Raw genomic sequence first — 27995 nt, 5'->3', positions numbered from 1 at the left:
ATTTTGAAGTCCTTGAGTGAGCTCCCGGAAGTGTGCTCCATAATCTAAGATCGATATCGATATATGTAGATTATAAATATATGTGTGTGCCTTAGTTCCTCAGTTCGATCGGATATTTCTGATAATATCTGTGGTATGTAGAGCCCAGCAGACTCCAGGGGACGATGCAGATCCTGACGCCTCATGTTTACTGGGCTCAGCGGCACGGAGAGATTTATCTCCGGGTGGAACTCAGCGACGCCAAGGTACGACCCAGCGTCCAGCTAGCTGCCAAACGCCAGGGCCAAATGCTTCTAAACTCTCAGATAATATTTTCCACATAATATTTTCTCCAGGAGGGAAAAAACGGGGATATTTGGGCGCTACATCACACACAGTTAGCCTGTTAGCTCAGTGTGGCTAACGCTAACGCTACTGACCCCTAACGGTCGTTTGTGGTGAAAAACCGAAATAAATACACAGCTGTGTTCATAAAACACTACATTTAGGCTTTCCTAGTGTAATTAAGTTACTGTGAAATGTAGCTAAGCGGTAAACTAACTAACCTTTGTCCTTTGTACTGTGTTAACTAGTTAATTAATTACACATAGTTTGGCATGTTGTGTCTTTGGTGTTTTACTTAATGAAAAACATATTTAAAACAGAAGCAGCAGCATCTCTGTCTGTTGGGTTGGACTCTGCAGCCAGAAAGCAGAAACACCACCTCTGTGATTACTGGACAACGCACACTATCTCCAAACATCACATCCACCCTGGTGCCCTCCTGTTTGACCCATTTTCAAAAGTTAATATGTGATGACTTTGGTTTTCTTACATATACTTAACTAAAAATGACATGGACTGTAGGTGTAAAGTATATGTTAATGTTAATATGTTGGAAACAAGTTCACTACAAAGGTGAAACTAAAAAATTAAAAATTAATGATCATTTGACACCTTTACCTTTAGCGTTATAAGCAGTTGAAACAGAATGGGTCAATTTGACCCGGTTGGACAAAAGGTGTGTAGTAAATTTGAAGACAGTACGAGTGTTAAACTAATGCAGTACTGTGCAGAAGTTTTTATGTACTTTAGATGTTTTATCACACAACATCATCAGGTGTCTGATTGATCCCAGGTTTAGATTTAGGTTTGGTTCCCTTTACTGCACTTTGGAGGAAGTTCACTGACACATGAAAACACTATTGATGCCATTTATATCAAAAGATCCCACTTGTGTATTTTGAGGGCCTAAAACGTTTTGCACAGTACTGTACAACAAATAGTCCAGTATCACTATCACAACGAAGTATTTCGATTATCAGGTGTATACAAAACAAGGTGTTTAGGTGTTAGTGTTTCGTGTTAGTCAATCAAAACATGTTTTATTTGAGTTTCGGGTGCGTTTGGTTTCCACGTCATCACTGTGGCGGTTGCTCACTTTAATTCTACTGTGTGTTTGCATTAGTAACAGGAAATGCAGGTTCTTTCCTCCTTCTGCTCGACAGTTCAGGTTCAGGCTTCTCCGTCCTCATTGTGTATCTGGTAGTCGTATGTCTTTTAAAAGATGCATGACCTTTAATGGTAGTTCTGGATCTTGTTCACCCTCTCAGGAGAATGGCTTAATGATAGGTGAAACAGCCTGACAGAAGACCAGTTATCATACACAATAGACTCATATGTGTGAATGGGGTTAGACTAACAATAAACTACTCCCCTCAATATAATGCAGTGCAGGTCATTAGCACCAGATTGCACCCTCTAAAATGGGTTTAAAGGTGATTTGATGCATTGCTATTACAGTATGAACATAAACTGAACATTATAACCTTCAGGAGGGCAAGACTTAGTGCAGGACTGTTGTATTAGAGTGCACTAATAAACTTACTACTGATTCTAAAGTGGTCTAGATGATAAACCTATGAAAATGTGGTGGTACTCTACATTTCTCCAGACCAAATACAAGAAGGAATAAGGCTATTAACTAGTAGCCAAATGCTGATATTTGGGACTAATCTTGCCCAGAAACTATTAAATCAGTGAGTCACCTCATTGCACTGGTCTGTAATCATTAATTTTTGATCCCACATTAATACGCAAAATGTGAATTAAATTATAGCTGAAAGCAGTCCCCAAACATTCACTGTTTGCAGAAATATGTTTTGAAAATGAAACTATTTTTTTATCATTTAGTTTCTACCTTACACTATGTCCTTTGTGTGCATCAGTTTTGGGTCGGTTGTGATGGCTGGTGTTGTTTTTCAGGACCTTGATATCAGCCTCCAAGAAAACAACACGCTTCAGTTCAGAGGTTGGTATTTACATTTATGTGAGTAAGAAGAAAGTGTTTCTAGATATGAACTCTGTAACTTTGAGAGAAATTTCACAGTCGTATGGTGGTGGTTTCAAAAATAATCTTGAGATCTGCATAAAACACAATGTAAAGCCAAATATTATTATGTTGTTCCACAGCACAGGCCCACGGAGCTAAAGGAGATAATGAATATGAGTTCAGTTTGGAGTTTCTGGAGCCAGTTAGACCTGAGGTATTGATCTCTTATTTATCTATTACCAATTAATGGTGAAATTGATTGTTGAATAGCCCTGTGATAGACAGGTGATCTGTCCAGGCTGTACCCTGGCTCCAGCCCACCACAGCCCCGATTTGTGGTGGTCTGTGGACTGATGGATGGATGGAGGGATGGATGGATGGATGATTGATTGCTGTGAACTACTTGGTGTACTTGCAGTTGGATTCTGTATGATAATCTCATCTAATTTTCTAATACTGTGTGTGTGTGTGTGTGTGTGTGTGTGTGTGTGTGTGTGTGTGTGTGTGTGTGTGTGTGTGTGTGTGTGGCATCCTCCAGATCAATCATAAGTCCACTCAGCGTCAGGTGGACATCAGGATAAAGAAGCAGGAAGAGCGCTGGTGGGACCGGCTGACGCTGCAGGAGAAAAAGCCTGTTTTTCTAGCTCCTGACTTCGACCGCTGGCTGGACGAGTCGGATGCCGAGATGGAGCTTCAGGCTAAGGTAGCAACTTGAAAAACAAACTGATGTGACTTTGTTGTGAAGGCAAATTACTACAAAATGTCTTTGTGGGTACAAACACTGTTATGGGATTATTATAGTCTCAGTTGGGATAGTTGAGGCGTGAGTGAAGCTTTTTTTATCCTCAGGCTTTCCTCATGTTGAGCTTTGCAAAGCAAGCCCACAAAACTTTGCATAATGGTGTGACAAGTCCCAACGGGGAACAGGTGTAATTTCACATAAACTGACTAGACAGTCGTCTTTTTCACTGGGATGTTAATGTGAACCTTTACTACACATTACTCCACAAAGCCATCTATTCCTATGCTGTCACAGGTTTAAAGATAATGATTGTTTTCCCAAATCTGCTTTAGTAAAAAAATGAGATGAAACAAAACGTTAAGGTGTTTTTGGAATAAAGGAGTTGCAAAAACTATGCTTGCCTTGATTTCTCAAGGTTATTTATTGTTTTCATTATTTCAGTCAGTTCCTTCTCAGTTTTTTTTCCCTTCATGCTCCCTCAGATTTTCTTGATTAAAGACCAAAAAGAATAGTGTCTTTTGTGCTATTATTTAGCTGATTTCCACCACTGAAAATTTGCACATAGTCATATATTCTCTGCATGAGATTAAATTTAAAAGTTTATAGTTAGTGGTCAAATAATAAACAGTCCTTAATTGTTTGCATTGTGTAAGTTCACTTATGACTGTAAAAAACGTACTTGTTCTCTAATATATTTACATATTTATAATCTTGTTTTTGTTTTTGAACATTTTCCTTACGAACGAGTGAGGAAAGCCTTTTCTAATGCATTAGTTTAAAGCACCAAACTAAATGTAATGGAGAACATGTTTAATCCTTGCAAAGTGTGATCTGATTGTGCGATTTCTTTCAGGAGGAGAAGATACACAAAATAAGTGTGGAGTCAAGAGTTCGTAAAGACCGTGAGTCACACTGAGCTGTTCATCTACAAACATTGAAATAAAAAACAACCATGAAACGTTCTCATATTTTTGTAGTGTGCTAATGAAAGGGAATTACATCTTTTATCTTGTAGCGGGAAGCGGTTTGAATTGATTTATTTAAATTTGCTTTTTCCTCAGCCTACCTTGGTCTGAAGAAAGGCTACTTGTTTATGTACAACCTGGTTCAGTTCCTGGGGTTCTCTTGGATCTTTGTCAACATGACCGTTCGACTATTGATTCTTGGTCAAGGTTTGTTTTTGAAAAAAGAAAAACACACACATAGAAAGAAACACACCATGCAGATAATAAGACAGCCTCTGAACACACCTAACAGATAAGCATGGCACTCATTACACAGTGAAACAGTGGTAAACTTTTCTAAATATGTTTGTCTGATGTTTTTTTTTTTTTATTGATGATCTCAGCACTTAATTTGGTGAGTACAGTGTTACCACAGTGAGAGAACAGATGGACAAGACCCACAGTAGTGACTAGGTTTTCATTTTGAACTATTTCCATAGCACCATAAATGTGGTTTTGTGGGTTTTAGTGTACCCACTGATTGTGTATATAACATCACTGCCAACCAAAAACTTATTCAGGCAGCTGCTTTTTTTTTGTTTGTTTGTTTATTTTGAGGAATTTCAGTGTGTCATCAAAATCTACTTCCTGTTTGAAATATGCACAAACACTTGACATGAAGCAGCTGTGTAGAAAGAGAATTAGCAGTCTGTAGAGAGACAAAGTAAGGATAAACACAGGAATTAAAACTAAAATAATTGTACTTAAAAGTACTTAAAATATTATTTTAATGTACTTAATAGTGGTTGAAGGACGCAATAATAATATAATATAATAATATTATTTTGGGTGAGCATATATTGATCATGAAAACATACGCACAACCATGCAGTAAAATAGAACAAACAGAAGGTCCACAAAAATATCCAGTTAGAGAGGGCCTGTCTTTTTGTCTGAGGAGCGTTTCACAGATGAGCTCATTTGAATAGAAACAGGAACACGACTACACAGCAGGGATTTGTTTTGCAAATGATGAGGATTATGGATAGTGGCTCCTGCAATGTGTTTAATTATATCTGTGTGTTTGTCTCTGCTCCTTCCTCCCTCATGCTCCACAGATTCGTTCTATGACACGTTCCACACCACGGCCGACATGATGTATTTCTGTCAGATGATGGCTGTGCTCGAGGTCATCAATCCCTTGTTGGGCCTGGCTAAGACGGGATTTTTTCCTGCTTTGATACAGGTAATACAGGGAAGACAGTCACTCCTCACTTTATTGCAAACCAAACCTCTTCAGCCTTAAATATCTCTCATATCTCTGAATATAACTGGCACAGTAGGCAATGGAGTGTTCACATGTACATTATGACCAACAGTGTGTGTGGACCCCCAAACACTTCCCAGTTTAATCCCTAAGGTGTTGGATGGTGTCGAGGTCACGGCTCTGTGCCGTCCTGATAGCAGTCCTAGAATCTGATCTATATTCTAGTGACTTCAGGAAAGTGAGAGCAAACATAAGCAGCCAAAGCTGACCTGACACTTCACAGTTTCTATGCATCAAAGTTTATTTTCAGGTCTGGGCAGTATTGCTGCATACTGTATGTGGGGAAATTTGTATAAAGCATTTTGCGTCTCCAGACGAAGCCTGTGAATCTGATAAATTGCATCAGTGGGGGGGTCGGGGTCGGTTGAGTCTGAAGACAAGTCTGAAAATGGAAAAACTTGTGTGTGGAGTTGGAAAGAAGTGAGATTCCCAGAGCTCTGTGGCCTGGTCCTCATCTCTGCTTGAGGCTGGTGACTCAAGGCTACTTTAGGTATTGTGGCTGGTGCATTGTGGGTAATGTAGGCACAAGATTTTTACAAAAAGAAAAATGTGTGAAATTTAAAAAAAATGATAGCTCTGGTTCAGCTGCATCAGTTTTGATTATTTTTAAAGTCCAGAATAAAAATGAGGGGGTGGGATCCACCTCGAAAAAGCCTCTGAACTGAATTAGAAATTGTGTCATCACCAAAAATATGGAGGAGTTGTGTGTCATAAAGAAACAAAGTGAGGTTATCTGAGATCTGCTTTTGTTCTGCTGTGATGTTGCAGGTTGCAGGGAGGAATTGCATTTTGTTCGTTATCTTTGGCAGCCTGGAGGAGATGCAGAACAAACCTGTTATCTTCTTTGTCTTCTACCTGTGGAGCACCATTGAGATCTTCAGGTCAGCTCAGATCACTTTCCTGCACTCTCTGGTGAACTTGTGCCGTTGCTCTTCGTGACATCTGCTGGCCCTTGTCTTACACCAGGTACCCGTTCTACATGCTGGCCTGCATCGGCACAGAGTGGAAGCTGTTAACGTGGCTGAGATACAGTCTCTGGATCCCTCTGTACCCTCTGGGTGTTGTAGCTGAAGGTTAGTGACCACTCATTTATATTCACTGATCAAATGCTGGCATTAATGAAAGTTAGTTGTTTCTGACAGTGTGTCGTTCTTCACATGTTCCCAGCGGTGGCAGTGATCCAGTCTCTGCCTATCTTTGATGAGACCCTTCTGTTCAGCCTCCCCCTACCTGCAGTGCTGGGACACTCCTTGAGCTTCTCATACATTCTGCAGCTCTACCTGGTCCTCATGTTCCTGGGTGAGACATTCACTGAAACACCTCAATCGTTGTCCCCTAAACTAACAATACATCCAAACTTCTTCATGACATGTAAGCTTACACTTTTAGAAATCTGCTAGCCTGCCTGCTGGTTTGTGCCACTGGAAACGTTAATTAACAGTGTTCACAGACATATAACGTTACTGAATCAATTCATTACTGAAATATTGTTGAGTGAATTGATGAAAATTCCACATAGTCAATATTTGTATAATACTCATACGTTTGTGTGACATCCATCCTCAGTTTCTACTGAAATATCGAGCTACTGATTGAAATCTACTGGGGGAGGTTTTGACCAAATATCTGATGCAAACGTGTTTCAGTCGACATCGTTAATCTGGAAACTTACTGAATGTAGACCAATATCTTCCTGTGATGTAGGAAAGGATTATTCAGAAACCTACTGCAAATAACATTTTCATAAGAGATTTATCTGTTGATTATATTTTAATATTTAGTTATAACAAAAGTTTCATCACTCTAAACCCCACATATATTTAATTTATATGACCAAGAAATCATCTCTGAGAGTTTGAAGCGTATGAAGGGTTAAAGGTGCCAGTTGATTAGTCTGCAGAGACGAGTTACTGACAGAGGTTCCCTCTCCTCCTCAGGACTCTTCATCAATTTCCGACACTTGTACAAGCAGAGGAAGAGGAGATATCGCTCGAGGAAAAGGAAAGTTCACTAACTGATCAGCACATTTACTCTGCACACTCCCTAAACTGAACTACACTTAAAGATAAAGCAGCTTCTTTCTTTTCTTCTTCTTGCCTTTTGTCTTCACCTGCATGAGCACACTGAGCATGTGTTGGAGCAGTGTTCACCTTATTCCTCCACTGGGTGAATTCCTCTTTGTCCAGACCAAGTTTTGTAACTTGTACTGTACTAAGCGTGGTAGCTCGAGCTGAATGGACGTGACTTAAAACACTGTGTGGGTTGATCCAGTGCTTCTCACAGTTTGAATTAGCATGATTGTTCTCTTAAAAATGTCTGTTTCTCAGCATACGTGTCAACCTGCAGTGATCCTTTAGGGTCGTGATACCAGAGAAATGGTTTTCACAGTTAACTGTAAATGAATAACAACATCAGTTCTGAGCTGTGTCTTCATTACTCTTGTTATGTTTTTCACTAATAAACTCATTTAGGTCTTTGCTGGTGTAAAAATAGTTTTGCTACTTAAAAGCTTATTTTAATGGTGCTGTATAGTCAGTTAATCCATCAATTACAAATCATTGATCCTTTACAGTCAGTATTTATTATCAGAGACGAGCAGTTTCATCTGTCCTGTCCTTGGGTTTTGCCGTCACCTGAGTTTTATCGTCTGAAGACACAGACTGGAAACGCCTGCTGTTTACAAAAGACTTTGAATTCCTGAATGTTGGAAATTACTTAGAACATGTACAAGAGTTTGAAAGTTGTTCCTGCTAAAGTTTCTCCGAGAGGATTATTTGATCTTGATGAGCAGCAGTGACTGATGTTGACATTAATAACCGTTTTTCAGTAACTTCGGGAATTAATTCAGATGCTTTTGCATGAAGACACTGGCTCTGAACTATGAACTGTCACTGTTAAATTTAGGATTTTACTGAAAGTGAATGTTGGATGAAACCATCACTAATTGAATATTAACAAAGCCATCCATGTATAGAACTTTAAAATGCGCCTGAGCGCCCCCTGGCGGTTGAATTTCTGCAAACAAAAAGTTGTGGATACAATCTGAACAATTCAAAAATGCTGTTATCACAGAAACATGTTGTCTTTTTATTAAAAGTGACAGACAGGCCAGATGTTCACTTAAAAGCGTCTCACCCAGTGAAGAGTAGATGTTACATAGTGTGTTTCACAGTTTGTCCACCAGAGAGCGCTAATTCTTTGTCAGACTCAATCAGTGAAATCTTTAATTTTGTTTCTCTGGTTTTCTTTGAGTTTGTTGAAGGGAATGACTAAAACCCATTATCATCATGTTTATCCCTAGGTATTGACAATGACCTAAAACTGTGTGGACATTTTGGACTGAGTCTTTACATCCAGAAAGATCCTGTGGCTAAACAAATGGCTTTAACTTGAAATGTTCCTTAATGTTGAACTGTAGGTGATGATTTTTTTAACTCTGCCTTTGTCCTAATGATTCTTTTGAATCTGAGTGTCTTTTTTTCTGTTCACCACCGCCTTCACTTCGTTTCTATTTATCTGTTTGTGTTTGTTGCTTTTCTCTGCGGTGTTTGAGGAACATTTGTTGGACACGTCCATTTGTTATAGGCACATTCAGAATATTGATTTGTTTGAGTATCAGTTATTGTTTCTTGACAAATAAAATAATGAATATACATTTTTTTGGTTATTTTCGTATAAACGTCCATGTTGATGAAAAGGGTTTGATGTTACCGCCACACCTGATCAATACGGTTTTATCGGTGTAATGTCGTCACATGATTGGCTCTTGAAATCACGCGCACAGGTGTTTTCACTTTTCCTGATTGGACCCATAGTGTGTTTGATCGACATTTCACTGTCCTAGTTTGGGTTTTGTCTGTTAGCGGTGGAAAAGTGGGACGTTTATCATCCTGATGTTGACATCCAGGTGACCCACTCACCTGTCGGCCCAACTTCAACCTCAGCAGCGACCTAATGGACCAGAATGTGCAGGTGAGCAGGAACTGGAGGTGGAAGGTTTAACACATTTTTAATAGTGTTTCTATTTTTGCTTGCTTAGTTTTTTTGGTACGTTTAGTAAATAAATATGTCTTCAGCCTCTTGGTCAGTTCCAGTTATTTGAAGTACAAACCAACACCTGTGAAAGGATCTTTCATCACTAACGAGGCCACATGACAAACCTGTAACTCGACGTGGACTCACGTTGTTCCTATGCGAACGTGTGAAATTTGGCTTTTAATGTTTAAATCGTCTTAATATTCACTTGTCTTGTCTTGTGTGTGGAGTCTTTAATTGGTTCTGTTTGATTAGGGAAATTAACTCTTTCCCGCACTTCCCTCGGCCACACCCACAACGAGGACCCAGGTCCCCCCGGCACCCTCGGGATATCTAATGATTTGGATGCAACAGGCGCCACAGTCTCTGGCGGCTCCCTCCGGCACAACAGTGTGAATGTTGCTGTATTGATAAAGCCTCATGAGTGAAAGGGAAGGTGAGAGGTGTTTGGCTCTTAATCCTCTTACCAGCATTATGCTGAGTCTAGTTCAAGCCCTGACATGTGGTGCGCCCTTGTAGCTTCCCAAAACCCGGAGTCAGCATCTCCGTGTCCGTTACGCACAGCTGGAGGGACCGTCCGCGGCGGAGAGGGGCCGAGCAGCCGGCGGCACAGGTAAGACCTGCACCACCGGTCACGGTGCGTAGCTGCTTTCTGGGTCTTGTCTATTTGTTGGGATTTGTGGATGTGAAATAATGGTGATAACGATTTACGTCCCCCTTTGCATGATAATCCACGCGGGCTTCAGTTCATCTGGAATTCAACCACGTCGTGTCTTATTTAGAGATTTCCGTGTTACTAAGGTGGATCTCTTGATGCACAGTGAATAGGCTTTTTATTGAATAGGACGTGCGCATTTCATCACTTTGTGTTTGTGCGCACTAAGGCCACGATGCTAAATACGTTCATGTCGGAAGTAAGTGCGTTATTTGGAAGATAATCCGTCTTTTCTTACGGTTTTCGGATGTTTACCGGGTCTCCTGTTGTAAGAAAAGCCAAAGCCTGTGTGATTATGTATCCATAGTAACAGGTGGCCGTCTGCATCCACCATCATCCCTCAGGCACATACTTCTCTTCAGTAGATCTGCAACTATGCAGGCGGAGCAGACATGAAACTACACATCCACTGAGTTTACACTGTGTTTCCTGTTTTCAGTCCTTCCTCAGGTCGGAGCTGCCCCCTGTAAAGGATGAAACACATTGTGCACATGTGTGCGTCTCTCATCTGTCAGTGGCACCATCTCGCCACTTAGCAGCGGAGCAACAATGCATCTGACATAACTTCCTGTCTGAAATCGAGACTATGAAGGCAACGAACGTGCACGCGCCTCCAAGGAGGAGACTCAGGCGCACTCGCATCTTCTTCTTCATCTCAGGTGTGCTGATGTGTTTGGTCTACTCTCTGACTCTGAAGGCCAGGCTGTCACCGTCACGAGCCTCCGCGTCCACTGATGACGCTCTCGACGATGTGGATGGTGATGTTGTCGAGGTCAACGTCCGAGAGGTGATGGCGTCCAGTAAGGAGGAGGAGGTCGTCTCACCTGAGGGCACCAAACCCCCTCTGGTCATTATTGTCAACAGGACAGATATCGAACAGTGTATCTACGTAGATCCTCAACCTCACAAACCTCTTCCAACTCCACCACCGTTAATCACCACAGCTCCGCCACATCCCCTACCGCAGCCCCCGGTCAGGAAGGGTGAGTACCCAGAGGACATCTTCTCCGTGGAGCAGCGGCAACAAGGCTGGGTGGTCCTGCACGTTATAGGCATGACCTACATGTTTGTCGCCCTGGCCATCGTCTGCGATGAGTTTTTTGTTCCTGCTCTCGAGGTCATCACCAATAAGCTGCAGATCTCTGACGATGTGGCTGGGGCCACCTTCATGGCGGCAGGAGGCTCTGCCCCTGAGCTCTTCACCTCTTTGATCGGTGTCTTCATCTCCCACAGCAACGTGGGCATCGGGACCATCGTGGGCTCAGCTGTCTTCAACATCCTGTTTGTTATCGGCATGTGCGCCATCTTCTCCCGGGAGGTGCTGCACCTGACCTGGTGGCCGCTCTTCCGAGATGTGACTTTCTACATCCTGGACCTCATCATGCTCATCGTCTTCTTCCTGGACAACGTGATCCTGTGGTGGGAGAGCTTCTTGCTGCTTCTGGGCTACATCAGCTACGTGAGCTTCATGAAGGTCAACAGTCAGGTGGAGCATGCGGTCAAGACCCAGCTCAACAAGCACATGAGCAAGGTGTGGACCACAGAGGAGACGGAGAAGGTCAGTACTGGCTTTAGGATACGTCTTCTGCTCCTGCTGGTGTGTTGCTATTAGTCTGTGCCTGTTAAAGTCAATTTAATAATAATTAACTCTCCATTCAACACTGGAAAATCCAACTAATAACTAATTACTTCCAAAGTTTGACCCTTTTGCTAATTGACTGCAGCAAATGATGCACTAGAATATGGAAATCATTGCAAACTTAGTAAGTAATCATTCTTATAATGCAGGTGACCTTCTCTGTTCTGCAGTACACCTGGAAAAATGAGACACTACATGTTTTAAAATCAGTTTAATGTAGACAACAGCAATAAATACAACACATCTATCTCAGTACAGTTCCAGTTCACCATGAAACGTGAAAAGTTTTGCTTATCGAGTACAACTGGAGTTTAAGCTGTAAATCTGATGATGATCCCTTGAAAACCAGCAAACACCTGTTAACCCTGTGCAGACGCTGATACATTGAGCTCTGTTGTTGTATAGAAAATATAATAACCCATTAGTGGCCCGGAGCGTTGCACTAGGTGACATGTTCCTTTATCACTATGAATACACAGTATTTTATTTAGCCTACACCATCCAGCTTGTGGGTTGATCCACTGTGATAAAATACATTACGCTGTTTTGTTTTGTGGGGATTAAGTGTGAAAAGTGCGTTAATGAGTCAGTGAAACAATTTGTGAGACAATTACATCTTCACTAGGACTCGACAGGTGACAGTGCTACAGACAGCACAGGCGTTTCTTGTTTTTGTCTTTTGGTGACAGCTGAGAAAGAGAATAACAAAATTTTCCCCCAAAAATTGTTTATTTTAAAGCAAAAATAAAAAAACTCAAAATAAAAACCTGTAATCAGCCACAACAAAAGATGGAGACAAGACGAATGTCTCTGCAGAGTAATTGTCACTGGACCGACTTCTGTCTGCACAGAGTATATTTTCTGTCCTTTCATCTCGTCGCTGTAGGGATTTGTCTGCTCAGACACGGCGAGAGAGGCACAGTGATTTGTGGGTCGGAGCAGGTGACAGCCTGTGTTTGTGTGAAATCCTTTGATGCTGAAGAGAAAAGACTCCAGGTGTCACAGAGAATGTTTCACACAGATGAAGTGATGGGAATTACAGTTCTAAAAGAAAACCAATATATAAAAGTTAATAATAAAAAAACTAATAACACGTTTTAATTTCATAAGTCTTATATACATATAAAACCACCTGCACCCTACACCTTTCTGCAGCTGACAGCACATTAATGTGTGAGCCTGTAATTAACATGCAGAACTGTTTCCATATTTCAAGTATCACCAGCACATTTAGCATTTATCCTGAATCATGTCAGACTCAGTCCTGTGGTTGAAGAAACACGTCACAGGGAGACATCAGGCCACATTTGTTTTAACTGTAGCTTTAGTCTCTTTCTTCACAAGCCAACGTGTTTAAGGTAACGCCTTCATCTGATTGAATATAATACGTGTGTGTGTGTATGTATGTATATACTGCAATAGTTCAGGTAAGAGGAAAGTCACGTCACTCTTTCCTGCATAATGTCACTAACATACTGTATTTACTGGACTTCACCTGTGGTCCAGGTTCTACATCCCACACAAATCGTTCATTCATTCATTCATTCATGTTCTCTGTATACTCTCACATGACCCATCTTGTGTTGTAAATAAGATGCTAACTGAGTTGTTGCTGACATTATAGGAGAGCGAAGCTCCTCCACCACCACCTCCTCCTCCCCCTGCTCCTCCTGCTGCTGCTGCGCCTCCTGTACCAAAGGCTGAGGATAAATCCAATCCAGAAGCTGAACCACCTGAGAGCATCCCTCAGCACAACAAAGTGCCATCAGATCAACAGGAGGACAAAGGAAGACTAAGGGTATGAAGCATCAGTGTTGAGCTGCTGTAGTTGGCCCTGGTGTTATTTCCGTTGTGTGACTGGCTGTTTAACTTGCAATGCTTGTTTTCTCTCCAAACATTATGGTTTGTTGTCGTTGGACATTTCTAGAGAAAATGATTTTCACAGCTGGTGCATTTGGCAATTATAAACCTGTCTGCAGAGAAACTGGCAGCTGCTGCAGTTTAAGCTTCACAAACCTGTCAACGTTAAAGTCTGATATAGTAGCTTCCAGCACACAATGCCAGCTTCCACGTGTCGGCTTATTAATGTTGTCAGATAATTAGCCACACATACTAATGGCTGCAGCTTGTGTTCATGCAGGTAGGTGCTGGTTAATTGATTAATTCGACCTTTCCCCCTTGTGTCTTCAGTTTTAGAAAGATTAACCCTTGTGCACTGTTTGAAAACACTGAAACATGTTATAAAATTGGCATTTAAAGGGTTAAAATCCTGGATATTTTTTAAACGTACCATTAAACTGAAGTTGATTAACAGATTTATGCAAAAAAAAAAGTTGTTGAAAATATTTCTGATATATTTTTACAGCAGTTTATTTTAGTGTCTGTTTTCATCCTGAACATAATGAAAGGGCAGTGAATTTGCCCACAGTGTATTATTGACCTATGGAAAATTTCTAAATCGGATTTCCAAAATATATATCCTATAATATAGAATATATTATCCTAAGACATTTTTGGTGATAAAGTCGGGTCTTTTTCCAGGATAAAAAATTGCAGTTCTGTTTTATAGTATTTTCCATGACAGCGAAAACACTGAATGTAATTTTTAGCATTTTAGTTGACATTGTCAGGTTATTGTCCATGAGCTGAACATGGTGTATTAACTACATTATTACCCATCAAGCTCTGCACTTGGGCATCTTTACATTAAGGTGAATGTTAAAGCCAGTCTGGTTTCTGACCGCGTCTCCTGGCCTGTAGGTCCGTCCTGTCCTGCAGCGAGGCGGCAGCACGGCCTCCCTCCACAACACCTCTCTGCGTAACACGATCTTCCAGCTGATGATCCACACCCTGGACCCACTGGGAGAAGGTAACAACCAGGACAAACAATGGTTCCTGCCATGATAAATTAAAGCCTGCAGCCTGGTGGTAGAGATGATTAGAGCACAATGATGTTGAAATTTAAAAATATATATATATATGTGTGGCATTAAAATCTATAAACACTTGCTTCTTTCAAAGATTTTGCAGTGAAGTTGTCAGAGATGAGTCTTGACTAATGATGATCAATTATTCTGCTTGGTATGAAATATACTTAGCATTTATTAGTGTTATATCAACATTTAGTAAATGCTGTCACATACTACTTGGTAGCTGTAAGAACAGTCTGTCAACAGTTATGACTTGACTGACATTTATTTACAGTTTTATATAAAACTGTTTTCCTGTAATGATTAGATTATAAAATAATTTATTAAATTCCAGACTGGTTGATCAGTTAGTTTTCTGTTGACCACGTGGTCTAGGGTGCAGAGAAGCTGGTGGTGACTCAGGTCTGTCCGGTCCCTTCCTGTAAATCAGGGTAATATGACAAACCACAGTGACCTTCAGCTCATCCTTGAGCTCAGCAGGCCGCTGGTCCTCGCTCTCACCGGCGCTCTGCCGCTGCTGAGCCTTAATCAGCTTTTCAATTCAGGCTAATAAAAGCTGGATAAGAGCCATCGTGCTGGCACACCAAGCTCTTTATCTCTGTGGAACCGGTGAGGCGCTGAGGCCGGGATTCCGGCTCCATGCAGCTGGACTGTATGTCAGTTTTTACTCTGCTACATGTGTTTTACATTTATAGTCGCACCCCTGAGCTAGCCTGCTGATAAGATAGCCGACTTTGTGTCTGGTGCATATCTGGCTTCTTAGTCCATTAGATGAAATGGACATTACTGTTATGAAATCCAGCTTTGTCATTTAGGAAGTAGCTGAGATCACTTGGCAGTGACTGCAGTCGACTGTCCACAAGCCAGCAAATATTCGTTTGCACACGTTTCATAGGCAGCCAAGTTTTTCTTTTAGCGATTAGTGAATTTGTAGGAACTTGTTCTGAGATAGTTCTCTCTCACACACACACACACACACACACACACACACACACACACACACACACACACACACACACACACACACACACACACTGTGTTTAAGCTCTCAGTGATGTTCCAGTCAGGGTATGTGACTATCATCTCGAACACGTTTCTTGAAGGAGTTTATTGTGAATTTAAAGGGAACTTTGGATCATTCTTAACAACTGAAAATGTTTTTATCGAATGCTGCTCCGTTTTTCTCCAAACGTCATTGGTGCCTGTGGCCACTAAAGTCAGTGTTACCTTCATCTGTTCACAGAACTGGTTTCCAAAATGACTCTGGCTGCACTTTTAGGATAAAATTGTAACTGCCCTTTTTAGTTTGAAGTTGGAAGTGCACTTTTAAAACCTAAAATATGAAACTGAAGCTTGTTGCACTGAATCGTAACAATTTGAACTGCACTAGCAAATGTTCTGTGCAGATGATGCAATAATATGAAAATCAAATTAAACTAAAATGAAGTGAAATTTACTGCTATTGGTTTCCATCCTAGAGTCATCCCTTAGAGGGGCCCTTAAAACCCCTGGCCCGAGGAAAGCCAGACGAGGTAAGAACAGGATATTGCCTCGTCATGTCTTGTTGAGATTGTGCATCTTGTGCTCATTTGATGCTAAATTGTTGTATTTACATGCAACTGTGTAAGTGACCTGGAGAAAAGAGAGCCAACGTTCCCAGTGCTTAGTCTGGCACAAAATAATTTAATTACAAGACGGAAATTTAGGAAGCAAAGTTGTTTGACTTCCCAGCTTCATTACGTGACGTGGAACAGATTTCCAACAGGAAATTATGATGTATATGATTATTGCGTCATACAGCTGGAGGAGGCTGACAATGTGATTTATTGTGACAACAGAGCTGACCTTTAATGGTGACGTCAGAGTGGACGGGTCTGGGCAGAGGAAAGGTAAAAGGTTTTTGTGTTGTCTGTTGTTCTGGTCTGTTTCTCAACTAGTTGTATATGGTTGTAGGTTTATATGAGGTGGTTGTTTGTCTGCTTAATGGTTGCTGTGTGTTTTGCATCAAGTTGTTTGTGTGTTGGTGTAAATTTCTCTGACCTCTTTAGAAGTTTAGGTAATCATGAGTGCAGTGTCCTTAATTCTGCCCTTTTTGCACATTGTCTAATGTCCATCTTGTTGTGTTCTTGTTGTAGAATTGTGTTTTGTGCAGCACCATGATTCTTGGAGAAGTGTTGTTGTGCTTCACTATGTACTTTATTCACTGTACATGGTTGAAACAACAATAAACAGGCCTTGAAACCTGCATGTTCTCCTCTTCAGTCTGATAAAAGGAACATGAACGAATTCTCATTTTCCTTCTATATTTGTTTAATACAGACGTGTTTCTGTGTTTTTTTTAATGTATTTATTACTAAAATGAAGCGTTTGACAAATACATATTTGAAGGTATCTGATGTCTTTCTGCTAATTTGACACTTCAAACACACAACTATAAAAGACTGGAGCGGTCTGTACTATGCACTGTGTCTTAATTTTGAGTCTCCTAAGAGGAAAATGAAAACATTGTTCACATGAACCTGGAAGGTTGAAGGTCTTAAGTCCCGTGTGTCTAATGAAATCACTATTTTGTTGTGACAACAAGCAGTCCTTGGTGTGGTCTTGTTTTTGTCAGTCTCTCACAAAAAGCATGTTGGCTTGGCTGATCCCAGACTTTATATGAGATTTGTATGAGTGAGCCTTTTCTTATTTGCAGCAAATAAAGTAAAACCTCTGAACAACTTGGCACAGCACCACTACTCAGAAGGTGAGTACGTAAAACAGTTGAAGCTTGAAGGTACAATCTCACATTTCAATAGCAGCCCATATGTCGGTTTCATAAGACAGGTGTGGGAAATGTGTTAGCTTAGCTTAATACAATTACTGGATGCAGGCAGGAAGTGCTGATCTTGCTCTGTCAACATTAACAAGCTTCAGTCTTTGTGTTTATCATGTAGGAGGAAAAACTTTGGAAACAGTTTTTTGTGTTTTTGTAATTGACTTTCAATTGATCTGTTGTCAGCATTGGAACTACAGCTACAGTACTAATATCATAGTAATATACATGTATCATATATATATATATATATTATATATACACACACACAGTATATATTACCATATGCATGTATCCTAAGCCACTGTGGGATACAAACATTTATGTAACACTTACATAAACGTGTTGATACAGTTGCTAGAAGGATTTTAGATTTCATTCTGTCATAAAAAAAAAAAAATGTAGACAAATTTAGGATTTAACCTCAAATATGCTAAATAATGTTAGTGATACCAAGAAATAAAGGATTAAAGGTTTAAAATAAAGCCTGTATTATAGTTTGTGATTGAAACTTTTTTTTTTTATTATTTTTGATGTAAGATTTTACTCTGAAATTTCTGTGCTGGAGGTGTAGGATGTATGAGAAGCTGGTCATCAGTCAGTTGAGAGAGATTTCAGGTTGGGGTTAAAGGAGGAGGTTCTCCACAATCAGTGAAGCCTCTGTGTGTTTGTGCATCACAGTGTGGAGTAATGAGGTACTTCACAGTCTGAGATGCAGAGCAAAGTGCAGCTGCTGCGAGTCTGGAGAGGCCTCAATGAGCCTGAATCAATCAGGCTGGGGATTAACATGCAGATGGGATTGTCTGTGTGAATCCCTTTCCCTCAGTGTGTTGATCTCAAAACACTCCAGTCTCTTCCCACTGGCACTTCATACTGGCCCACACAGCATAATAACCTTGTCAGCCAAACACTGAAGTTTGATTTGCCATGGCTCAAAGTGTGAGCTCTGTTAAAAACAAGTAAACGTTCATTCTAGTTTTGTCAGCAGCTGCGTAGAAGCAGCTTGAGCCAACGTTAGTGAGTAGATGAAGCCTAATTTTAGCTTCTTGTATGTCTGGGGGGGAAAATGCCTTAAGTTTATTGGTGTATTGTTCAAACCTCAGAGTGTTTGGGAGGATGTGCATCAACATCATTCTGCTCTTCCTCTTTCTGCAGATGCCGATCACAGGCCGAAGTCTGAGCAGGCGGCGGCTGCAGAGCCATCCACCTCCCAGCCTCCAAAACCTGAAGATGCGATAGAGGAAATGTCTGACCAGTCAAAGGTAAATGTGATTTTAATTCATTCAGCCTTCAGCTGGTGAGGGAAATATTGGAGGCACAGGCTGCAACCTGCAAATTACTAATCAAGATCTGTTTAATTAGATTCTCAGGGTCTAGTCTCACTTTTAATGTGAAGATCAGAGACCGCCTTGAGAACTGCAGTCCTGAATGAGAATGACTGTATTGAAATAAGTCATGTCCTGATCTACACAGTATCAGTTATGTTAGGACAGCACTGTCTTATTCACGGCTTCTGTCCTGCAGGCAGTGGGGGGATCAGATGGCTCAGAGGGCAGCGCTGAGGACAAGAGCGGTGACGAGAAAAGCAGCGACTCTGAGAGTGAAGACGACGACGATGATGATGATGGAAACGAGGAGGAAAAGGAGGAAGAGAATGAGCCATTGTCTTTGGAGTGGCCTGAAACCCGACGCAAACAGGTCACATATCTGTTCCTGCTGCCCATCGTGTTCCCGCTGTGGCTCACGCTGCCTGATGTCCGCAACCTGGTGAGCACAAAGCCTCTGCAACAAGCAGCTCCTCGTTAGAGAACTACAGAAGTCTTCCATACACAATCCAAAAACAACATTCGTTAGACCAGTACAGGTTTACAGCTGGATCCAGGATCTGTTCAACTGGGTCAAACTTGAAATTCTGAAATTGTAAAAGTTAAAATTGACTATTGAGAATTTAAATTCAGGTTGTAGGTTTGGGAGAAAAGATGATTTTAACTCATATATTATGGAAATGGTGATTCCAGATGTTTATAATGTTCTGTGGCAGTTTATCTGAACATCCTGTATTTTCCAGGCGTCCAGGAAATATTTTGTCCTCACATTCATTGGCTCCATCTTGTGGATCGGCATGTTCTCCTACCTCATGGTGTGGTGGGCTCATCAGGTTGGTTGACTCTTCGTACCAAACCCCAGCGTCACAGTGGGTGTAAGAATAACATAGAAAATGCCAGTAAAGGTGGAAATCACTGTGAAGTTTAATAAAACTACACTGAACTGAAATTATTTATATGCTTAAATCCAATTTCCAGTTATTTGACTATTCTCCAGCGTTGAAAAGAAAAAGTTTAGTATTTTGATTAATTTACTTTTCCAAACTTGTATCAGTTTCCTGAGGATGTTTCTGTTTCTGAGCAGGTCATTTAGGATTTTATAATCTAGAGGTTGAGCACACTCACCACTGGAACATACTAACACTGTACATTTGTCACCCATCTGCTGGGATCATGTCCAATACTGTTTTATAAGCTGAATCACATCAGAGCCATACAGTGGGTACGGAAAGTATTCAGACCCCTTTAAATTTTTCACTCTTTGTGTCATTGCAGCCATTTGCGAAAATCCAAAAAGTTCATTTTATTTCTCATTAATGTACACTCAGCACCCCATCTTGACAGAAAAAAACAGAAATGTAGAAATTTTTGCAAATTTATTAAAAAAGAAAAACTGAAATATCACATGGTCATAAGTATTCAGACCCTTTGCAGTGACACTCATATTTAACTCACATGCTGTCCATTTCTTCTGATCCTCCTTGAGATGGTTCTGCTCCTTCATTGGAGTCCAGCTGTGTTTAATTAAACTGATTGGACTTGATTAGGAAAGGCACACACCTGTCTATATAAGACCTTACAGCTCACAGTGCATGTCAGAGCAAATGAGAATCATGAGGTCAAAGGAACCGCCCAAGGAGCTCAGAGACAGAATTGTGGCAAGGCACAGATCTGGCCAAGGTTACAAAAGAATTTCTGCAGCACTCAAGGTTCCTAAGAGCACAGTGGCCTCCATAATCCTCAAATGGAAAAAGTTTGGGACGACCAGAACTCTTCCTAGACCTGGCCGTCCAGCCAAACTGAGCAATCGTGGGAGAAGAGCCTTGGTGAGAGAGGTAAAGAAGAACCCAAAGATCACTGTGGCTGAGCTCCAGAGATGCAGTAGGGAGATGGGAGAAAGTTCCACAAAGTCAACTATCACTGCAGCCCTCCACCAGTCGGGGCTTTATGGCAGAGTGGCCCGACGGAAGCCTCTCCTCAGTGCAAGACACATGAAAGCCTGCATAGAGTTTGCCAAAAAACACATGAAGGACTCCCAGACCATGAGAAATAAGATTCTCTGGTCTGATGAGACCAAGATTGAACTTTTTGGCGTTAATTCTAAGCGGTATGTGTGGAGAAAACCAGGCACTGCTCATCACCTGCCCAATACAATCCCTACAGTGAAACATGGTGATGGGAGCATCATGTTGTGGGGGTGTTTTTCAGCTGCAGGGACAGGACGACTGGTTGCAATTGAAGGAAAGATGAATGTGGCCAAGTACAGAGATATCCTGGAAGAAAACCTCTTCCAGAGTGCTCAGGACCTCAGACTGGGCCGAAGGTTCACCTTTCAACAGGACAATGACCCTAAGCACACAGCTAAAATAACAAAGGAGTGGCTTCGGAACAACTCTGTGACCGTTCTTGACTGGCCCAGCCAGAGACCTGACCTAAACCCAATTGAGCATCTCTGGAGAGACCTGAAAATGGCTGTCCACCAACGTTCACCATCCGACCTGACAGAACTGGAGAGGATCTGCAAGGAAGAATGGCAGAGGATCCCCAAATCCAGGTGTGAAAAACTTGTTGCATCATTCCCAAGAAGACTCATGGCTGTACTAGCTCAAAAGGTGCTTCTACTCAATACTGAGCACAGGGTCTGAATACTTATGACCATGTGATATTTCAGTTTTTCTTTTTTAATAAATTTGCAAAAATTTCTACATTTCTGTTTTTTTCTGTCAAGATGGGGTGCTGAGTGTACATTAATGAGAAATAAAATGAACTTTTTGGATTTTGGCAAATGGCTGCAATGACACACAGAGTGAAAAATTTAAAGGGGTCTGAATACTTTCCGTACCCACTGTATACTGTAGTCACTTTACCTGGTATGTATTTATTTATCCATCGATGTCCATATACTGGACATACCCATAGGCACATATTGTACACACTTATAGTTTTTGTAGCTTTATAGTTTTATTCCACTTAATATTTTTAATTTCTTATTTATCTCACATCTTTGCTACTTCTGGCCCTCTGCTGTGTTCTTGGACTTTGCTGTTGCAACAATACAATTTCTCCACTGTGGGACAAATAAAGGTTTTCTTATCTTATCTTTTCCTCTGGTGAAGTGACACCTGTTTCTGTCTTCGCCTCATTACAGGTGGGTGAGACTGTGGGCATTTCAGAGGAAATCATGGGCCTCACCATTCTGGCGGCGGGGACGTCCATCCCTGACCTGATCACCAGCGTCATTGTGGCCCGGAAAGGTCTGGGGGACATGGCTGTGTCCAGCTCAGTGGGCAGTAACATCTTCGACATAACTGTGGGGTAAGTGTCATTCTGATTTAGTTCTAGTTGAAACCAATATAGAATTAACTGTCATATAAGATTCAATATTAGATAATGGCACATTCATAAATAATGGTTGGGTCATTGTCAAAAGGACTGAACAAAGGCTGGTTGCTAATGCAGGCATCTCTCTGTTGTTGAAAACATTAGTGAACTTATTTACCTGTACATCAGCATCGACAGGATAAATATGGCGGCCAGGTGAATTAGCTTATGGTCTTGCATTCTGGGAAAATGTCAGTACTTAAGAATAAAGTTGATTTTCTTCTTCAGAAAGATCTATGACATCTGCATATCTAGACTCTGGGTGACAGTTTTTTAAGTCTTGGTTAAATATTTAGGTGCCCAGGTGAAAACTGAACTGTGTCAGGTGATAAAGGAGCCACAGGGCTGCAGGTATCAGTCATGTCCCGTTTGTACTCGATTTATCTGACAATGGCTCAAATCTCACATAATGCACCTTTAAGACTTTCTCAATGTGCTTCAGATATAAATGATGGGGGTCACATTGAATCCTTGTATTTCCCTGTTAATTAAAGGACTGTAGCAAAAAGAGGGACTTTTATATTAATATCACTTTAAATGGTCGTAGCCTGTAGGTCCTCTTGGTATTGGTACATACTATAATTTACCTCATCTATACACTTTCTCCTCTTCCATTGTAATATCAGCTGGTGTTGGCCTCACTTGGAGTGGGGAAGGTTTAGTTGGACAATATGTACAAACCTAATTTGACAAACAGCTGTCTGTCAAATAAATATTATGCATAAGGACATTGTCCAGTACTTGGCATTGATTTTACCATGAACTATACGCCTGACAGAAACACGTCTGTCCTCTGGTTTTAGTCTGCCGGTCCCGTGGCTCATGTACATTCTATTCCACAACGGCGAGCCAGTGACCGTCAGATCCAATGGCTTGTTCTGCGCCATCGTGCTGCTCTTTCTCATGCTCCTCTTCGTCATCATCTCCATCGCCGCCTGTCGCTGGAAGATGAGCCGAATGTTGGGCCTCACTATGTTCCTGCTGTACTTCGTGTTCCTCGTCCTCAGCGTTCTGCTGGAGGATCGCATCCTCGTCTGCCCCGTTTCAATCTAAGCTCTCAGGCTGAGAGAGCGAAGGCCATTGCTGCACACAGACGATACTGTACGTAGGATGTGTTAGATGTTTCCAAACCTAATGGCAAAAGGCCGATACATGTTAGAAACAAGCAGCATTGACGGAAAAATCCATCCACACTTACAGATTTAGTTTGAGCTTTAACATTTTCCAGCAGCTACTTTGTGAAAACTATCATTTAATTTCCTGGGCTGTCTAAATTTCTTTTCTATTTGCTATGTAGGATCCACACCTTCCCTTCTGAAGTCCAACGTTATATTTTATAGAAGCAAACATTACAGGTGTGCAGCATTACACCTAAACACTATTGTGTTTGCTATACCAGGAGTAGTAAAGGGGGGCAGGATTTCAGACACAGCTGTGGAGTGAAATTCCGGCTCTCTGCCTTGAGGTGGCACAGTCTGTAGATCTCCTGCCTTTTGGAAGTGCTCAGAGTCCAAAACAGTGTCCGTTAATGTTCAGCAAATCTGAAATGTTCTTGTTGCTGTTCTACTTCATCCATCCATCCGTCTTCTGCTGCTTTATCTGGGGCTGGGTCATGGGGGCAGTAGCCTAAGCAGGGATGCCCAGAATTCTTTCTCCCTGGTCACTTCCTCCAGCTCTTCTGGGGGATACAGAGGCGTTCCCAGGCCAGTCTGAGAGACATACGCCCTCCAGCGTGTCCTGGGTCTTCCCCAGGGCCTCCTCCCAGTGGGACGATGCCTGGAACTCCTTGTCACCTCAGCTGGTTCCTCTCGATGTGGAGGAACAGCAGCTCTACTCCAAGCTACCCTATCTCTAAGGGAGTGCCTGGGCACCCTGCGAAAGAAGCTCATTTTGGCCACCTGTATCCGAGATCTTGTCCTTTCAGTCCTGACCCAGAGCTCATGACCACAGGTGAGAGTAGGAATGTAGATTGACCAGTGAATCGTTGTTCTTTACCACAGCAGACCGGTATATCGACCACATTGCTGCTGCTGCTGCTGCTGCTGCTGCTGCACCAATCCATCTGTCAATCTCAACTTCTGTCCTTCACTCACTTGTGATCCCAAGATACTTAAACTCCTCCACTTGAGGCAAGAGCTCTCCCCCAACCCAGAGAGGGAAAGCCACCTTTTTCTGGTTGAGAACCATGACCTCGGACTTGTAGGTGCTAATTTTTATCCCAGCAACTTCACACTGCAAGCTGCCCCAGCGCACTCTGAAGGTCCTGGCTCAATGAAGCCAACAGGAAGCCATCATCTGCAAAAAGCAGAGATGGAATGCTGTGGTCCCCCGAACTGGACTCCCTCTGGTCACCCTTGTTAAAAAGGGGGACCACCACCGTGATCTACAAGTCCAGAAATACTGTCCCCAGCCTCCATGCAATGTTGCAGAGGTGTGTCACCCTCCAAACTCCACCAAGACCTGAGTTTTTGCCTCCCGCAACACCCAAGCTGCAGCAAGTTTGGCCTGCTGGTACCCGTCAGCTGCCTTAGGAGTCCCACAATCCAGCCAGACTCGATAGGACTCCTTCAGCTTGACGGCATCCCTTATTTCCGGTATCCACCACCGGGTTCGGGGGTTGCCAGCATGACAGCTCACTCGGAGGTGGGATTTGAAGACCTCTCTCACAGAGGGTTCGGCCAAACATTCCCAACAGATACTCACAATACGTTTAGGTTTGCCGAGTCTGTCCAGTTTCCTCCTCTGCTGGAGGATCCAACTCACCACCAGATGGTGATCAGTTGACAGCTCAGCCCCCCGCCATTTCTTCCAGTCACACCCCTCCAGGTTTCACTTTCGCTGTCCACATGAGCGTTGAAGTCCCTCAGTGGAATGATGCTGTCCCCAGTTGAAGCACCTTCCAGCAACCCTCTCAAGGACCCCAAGAAGGCTGGGTAGTCTGTACTTGCTAATTGGTTCATCGGCCAAAACAACAGTAAGAGGCCAGTCCCTCATACAAAGGTGCAGGGAAGCGACCCTCTCATTCACCAGGGAAAACTCCAACACCTGGCAGCTGGGCTGGGGAGCTATAAGTAAGTCCACACCAGCCCGCTGCCACTCACTGCAGGCCACTCCATAGTAGAAGAGAGTTCAGCCCCTCTCAACGAATTGGGTTCCAGAGCCCAGGCTGTGCATGGAGGTGAACCCGACTATCTCTAGTTGGTACCCCTCAACCTTCCATAGAAGCTCAGGCTCCTTCCCTCCCAGCGATGTGACATTCCATGTCCCTAGAGGCAGTTTCAGTGCCCAGGGACTGTGTCATCAAGGCCCCCACCTTTGACCACCGCCTGATTCCACAGAAGGACGGCCCCTCATCGTTTCGGGCTTTGCCTTGGCCACCAGATGCTCGCCTTCGAGCACCAACTCAAGGCCTGGCTCAGGGTGGGGCCCCGGCTTCACCGGGCAATGTCCTGGTCCTTGATTTTTCGTAATTCATAAGGGACTTTTTGCACTGCTCTTAGTCTGGCCCGTCACCTAGAACCTGTTTGCCTAGGGAGACCCTACTAGGGGCATGTAGCCCCTAACGACAAAGTTCCTAGGATCATTCGGGCACTCAAAACCCTCCATCACAATGAGGTGGTGGTTCTACTTCATGTTTATTTTGACCTGATTTCTAATGTGGCTGTTCTGACAACAGCTGCATAGTCAGAAATCAGAAATGAATCAGATCTAGGACCACATACTGTATGTATTTACCACATAGTTTTTTTTTTTTTTAATATCTAGTATGTTCACACAAGTTTCCAAAAAAAAAAAAAAAAGATCCTTGAGACTCTTGATGAGCTGTTTCTTTGGGTGATAGGTTTCTGCACCTGATTCATGATGGTGACCTGATATTTAGTCCTGAAATAAACATGAAGAACAGCAGGGCACATACAGGAAAGGAGGAGAGAGAACAGACCGATGAGAGACGGCTGACTGGGTGTAGTCTGTAGATTTTCATTAGTCGCTGAGCTGATTCTGAGCTGTGGAACAAGTCCTATAGTTGGGTACTATGACACAGTCTGGTCTAAAGGTTTTCTGTGCTGGTTGTCTTGAAGTTTTGTCACCATGGACTTGAAAAGAGTAAACAGATATTTCAATCCAGAGAAGGAAGTCATTTATTTTGTGTGCGTGTGCGTGTGTTAAATTGTATTATCATAAAAATGGACTGAGTCATTGTGGTGAAGACACGTTGACATGAGTCCTCGTGAACTGATATGAAGTGGAAGTCATGCTTTGCAGTGGCTTGGTCTAACCTGCAGGTTTCAAGGACATCGCTGTCACCAGACGGTCTGTTAAGTGGAGCTGCTGATTTTCTGGCATTTTCAAGCTGATCTTTCAGCAGTTTGCACATAGTTCTCTGGTCACGTTCTTAACTTGTCCTGTATGAAGCAATAAGAATATTTCTCTCTCTCTCTCTCTCTCTCTCTCTCTCTCTCTCTCTCTCTCTCTCTCTCTCTCTCTCTCTCTCTCTCTCTCTCTCTCTCTCTCTCTCTCTCTCTCTCTCTCTCTCTCTCTCTCTCTCTCTCTCTCTCAATCTGTTGTCCATTGCCTGATTCTTTGGAAGCTGGATCTGGGCATCTGTTTTCAGTTGTCGGGCTTAGTTCAGTTCCTGGTGTTGTTGAGTTCTCCTTAGTCAAATTATCGTTTGTCTGCTCTGGCCCAGTTTTCTCCATTACCCCTTTATTCCTTCCTCCGTCTCAGCCGTGTGATTAGGTGGCGTGTCAGGGCAGCAGCCATAGGTTCAGCCAGGGGCTGTCCAGGGTCTCTGGAAGCTGCAGCTATTTCCTACTGGGTGGATGTGCCAGGATTGGGAGCTATAACAGGGTGCTGTGTGTTTAGTTGGTATTGCAGCTACAGACCTACACCCTTATTTGTTTGGTTGAACTTGGGTCTCACCCTCATGTTTTTATTTTGGGGTGGTGTGGAGACGAATAGTTATTTTAGACAACTGGAAGCATTTTCTGACTCCACTGTGGCTGCTGGAAATATCTGGACGTGTCACATCATCTGTGACTGGTCAGTTAGAGCTGAATGTGCACAGACCAAACCATAAAAACAAAACCACAAATACAACCTAGTTATTGTGCAGTTGTGTTGATGGATTTTTCCTTTCATATCTCCAGCATAAAGCTTAGGACACCAGTGAGTTCAGTTTTAAGGGTTAATCAAATACATTATGGTCGTTTCAGCTGTGCATCGATTATGAATCGGATGCAACTTCAGTTGTGTATGTTTAGTATTTTCTGAATTGTATCCCTGAAAGTCTGTTGTGTGTTCAATCAAACTAGTGTTTGTCACGTTTGGTGTGTAAAGGAAAGTTATTTGTGTGGGGGGTTATTTCTTCGAACCAGTAGAAGTGTGGTGGAGCGAAACGGTGATTGTACTGCATGTGCGTCAGGTAAACATGTATCAGACACGTGTCAAATTGTCAGATGTTGTCTTGTTTCATGTTCCTGTTTAACTGAATTGGATGCAAACCTGTATTATAGGTAGGGACACGATCAGTATTTCGAATTTTAAAAAATCCATGCTGCAATAAATACTTTTTTAAACAGTGAACTGGAGCCATGTGCAGTATTATTGAACATGAAAGTACCTGCTGTGGCTGTGATACACATTTATACTTCAGGATACAAAAAGCTGGATGGATGCAAAATAGAGATAAGAGTATTTTGGCCTGACAGTGTTGTCAAAAAAGTTCAACTGGTTAATCAGGTGTGTTCAGTCCATTAGAACCTGGGAGAGACCATCTCAGATGAGGGTGAAAGTGAGAGAAGACAGAGTGAAATGGTATCTTCCAGCTTCTG

The 27995-nt window shown here is 42.2% G+C and overlaps 2 protein-coding genes across 4 annotated transcripts; both read left to right on the top strand.

Moving 5' to 3' along the window:
* Window positions 1-16: 16 nt before the first annotated feature.
* Window positions 17-8977, top strand: LOC113138079 (very-long-chain (3R)-3-hydroxyacyl-CoA dehydratase-like). Its single transcript, XM_026320214.1, has 11 exons — window positions 17-245; window positions 2245-2290; window positions 2452-2525; window positions 2850-3014; window positions 3907-3955; window positions 4115-4225; window positions 5116-5243; window positions 6093-6205; window positions 6291-6397; window positions 6492-6623; window positions 7262-8977. Exons 1-11 carry the CDS (start codon window positions 165-167, stop codon window positions 7336-7338), a joined length of 1083 nt encoding a protein of 360 aa, XP_026175999.1. The 5' UTR covers window positions 17-164; the 3' UTR covers window positions 7339-8977.
* A 128-nt stretch (window positions 8978-9105) lies between these two features.
* On the top strand, window positions 9106-25785 carry LOC113138078 (sodium/potassium/calcium exchanger 1-like). 3 transcript variants are annotated; one of them, XM_026320210.1, is made up of 14 exons: window positions 9106-9296; window positions 9615-9795; window positions 9879-9972; window positions 10514-11632; window positions 13338-13511; window positions 14474-14582; window positions 16122-16175; window positions 16482-16532; window positions 17339-17389; window positions 18614-18720; window positions 18983-19225; window positions 19527-19616; window positions 21932-22098; window positions 22968-25785. In XM_026320210.1, exons 4-14 carry the CDS (start codon window positions 10661-10663, stop codon window positions 23215-23217), a joined length of 2268 nt encoding a protein of 755 aa, XP_026175995.1. In that variant the 5' UTR covers window positions 9106-9296; window positions 9615-9795; window positions 9879-9972; window positions 10514-10660; the 3' UTR covers window positions 23218-25785. The 3 variants fall into 3 exon arrangements, with proteins under 3 accessions (XP_026175995.1, XP_026175996.1, XP_026175998.1); XM_026320211.1 differs by lacking the exon at window positions 17339-17389; XM_026320213.1 differs by lacking the exons at window positions 16122-16175; window positions 16482-16532; window positions 17339-17389.
* The last annotated feature ends 2210 nt before the right edge of the window (window positions 25786-27995 follow it).

The sequence above is a fragment of the Mastacembelus armatus genome, chromosome 3 (genome assembly GCF_900324485.2).
Source record: "Mastacembelus armatus chromosome 3, fMasArm1.2, whole genome shotgun sequence".
NCBI lineage: Eukaryota > Metazoa > Chordata > Actinopteri > Synbranchiformes > Mastacembelidae > Mastacembelus > Mastacembelus armatus.
The sequence above is the reverse complement of the archived record's forward strand: the minus strand, read 5'-3'. Positions and strand labels throughout refer to the sequence as shown.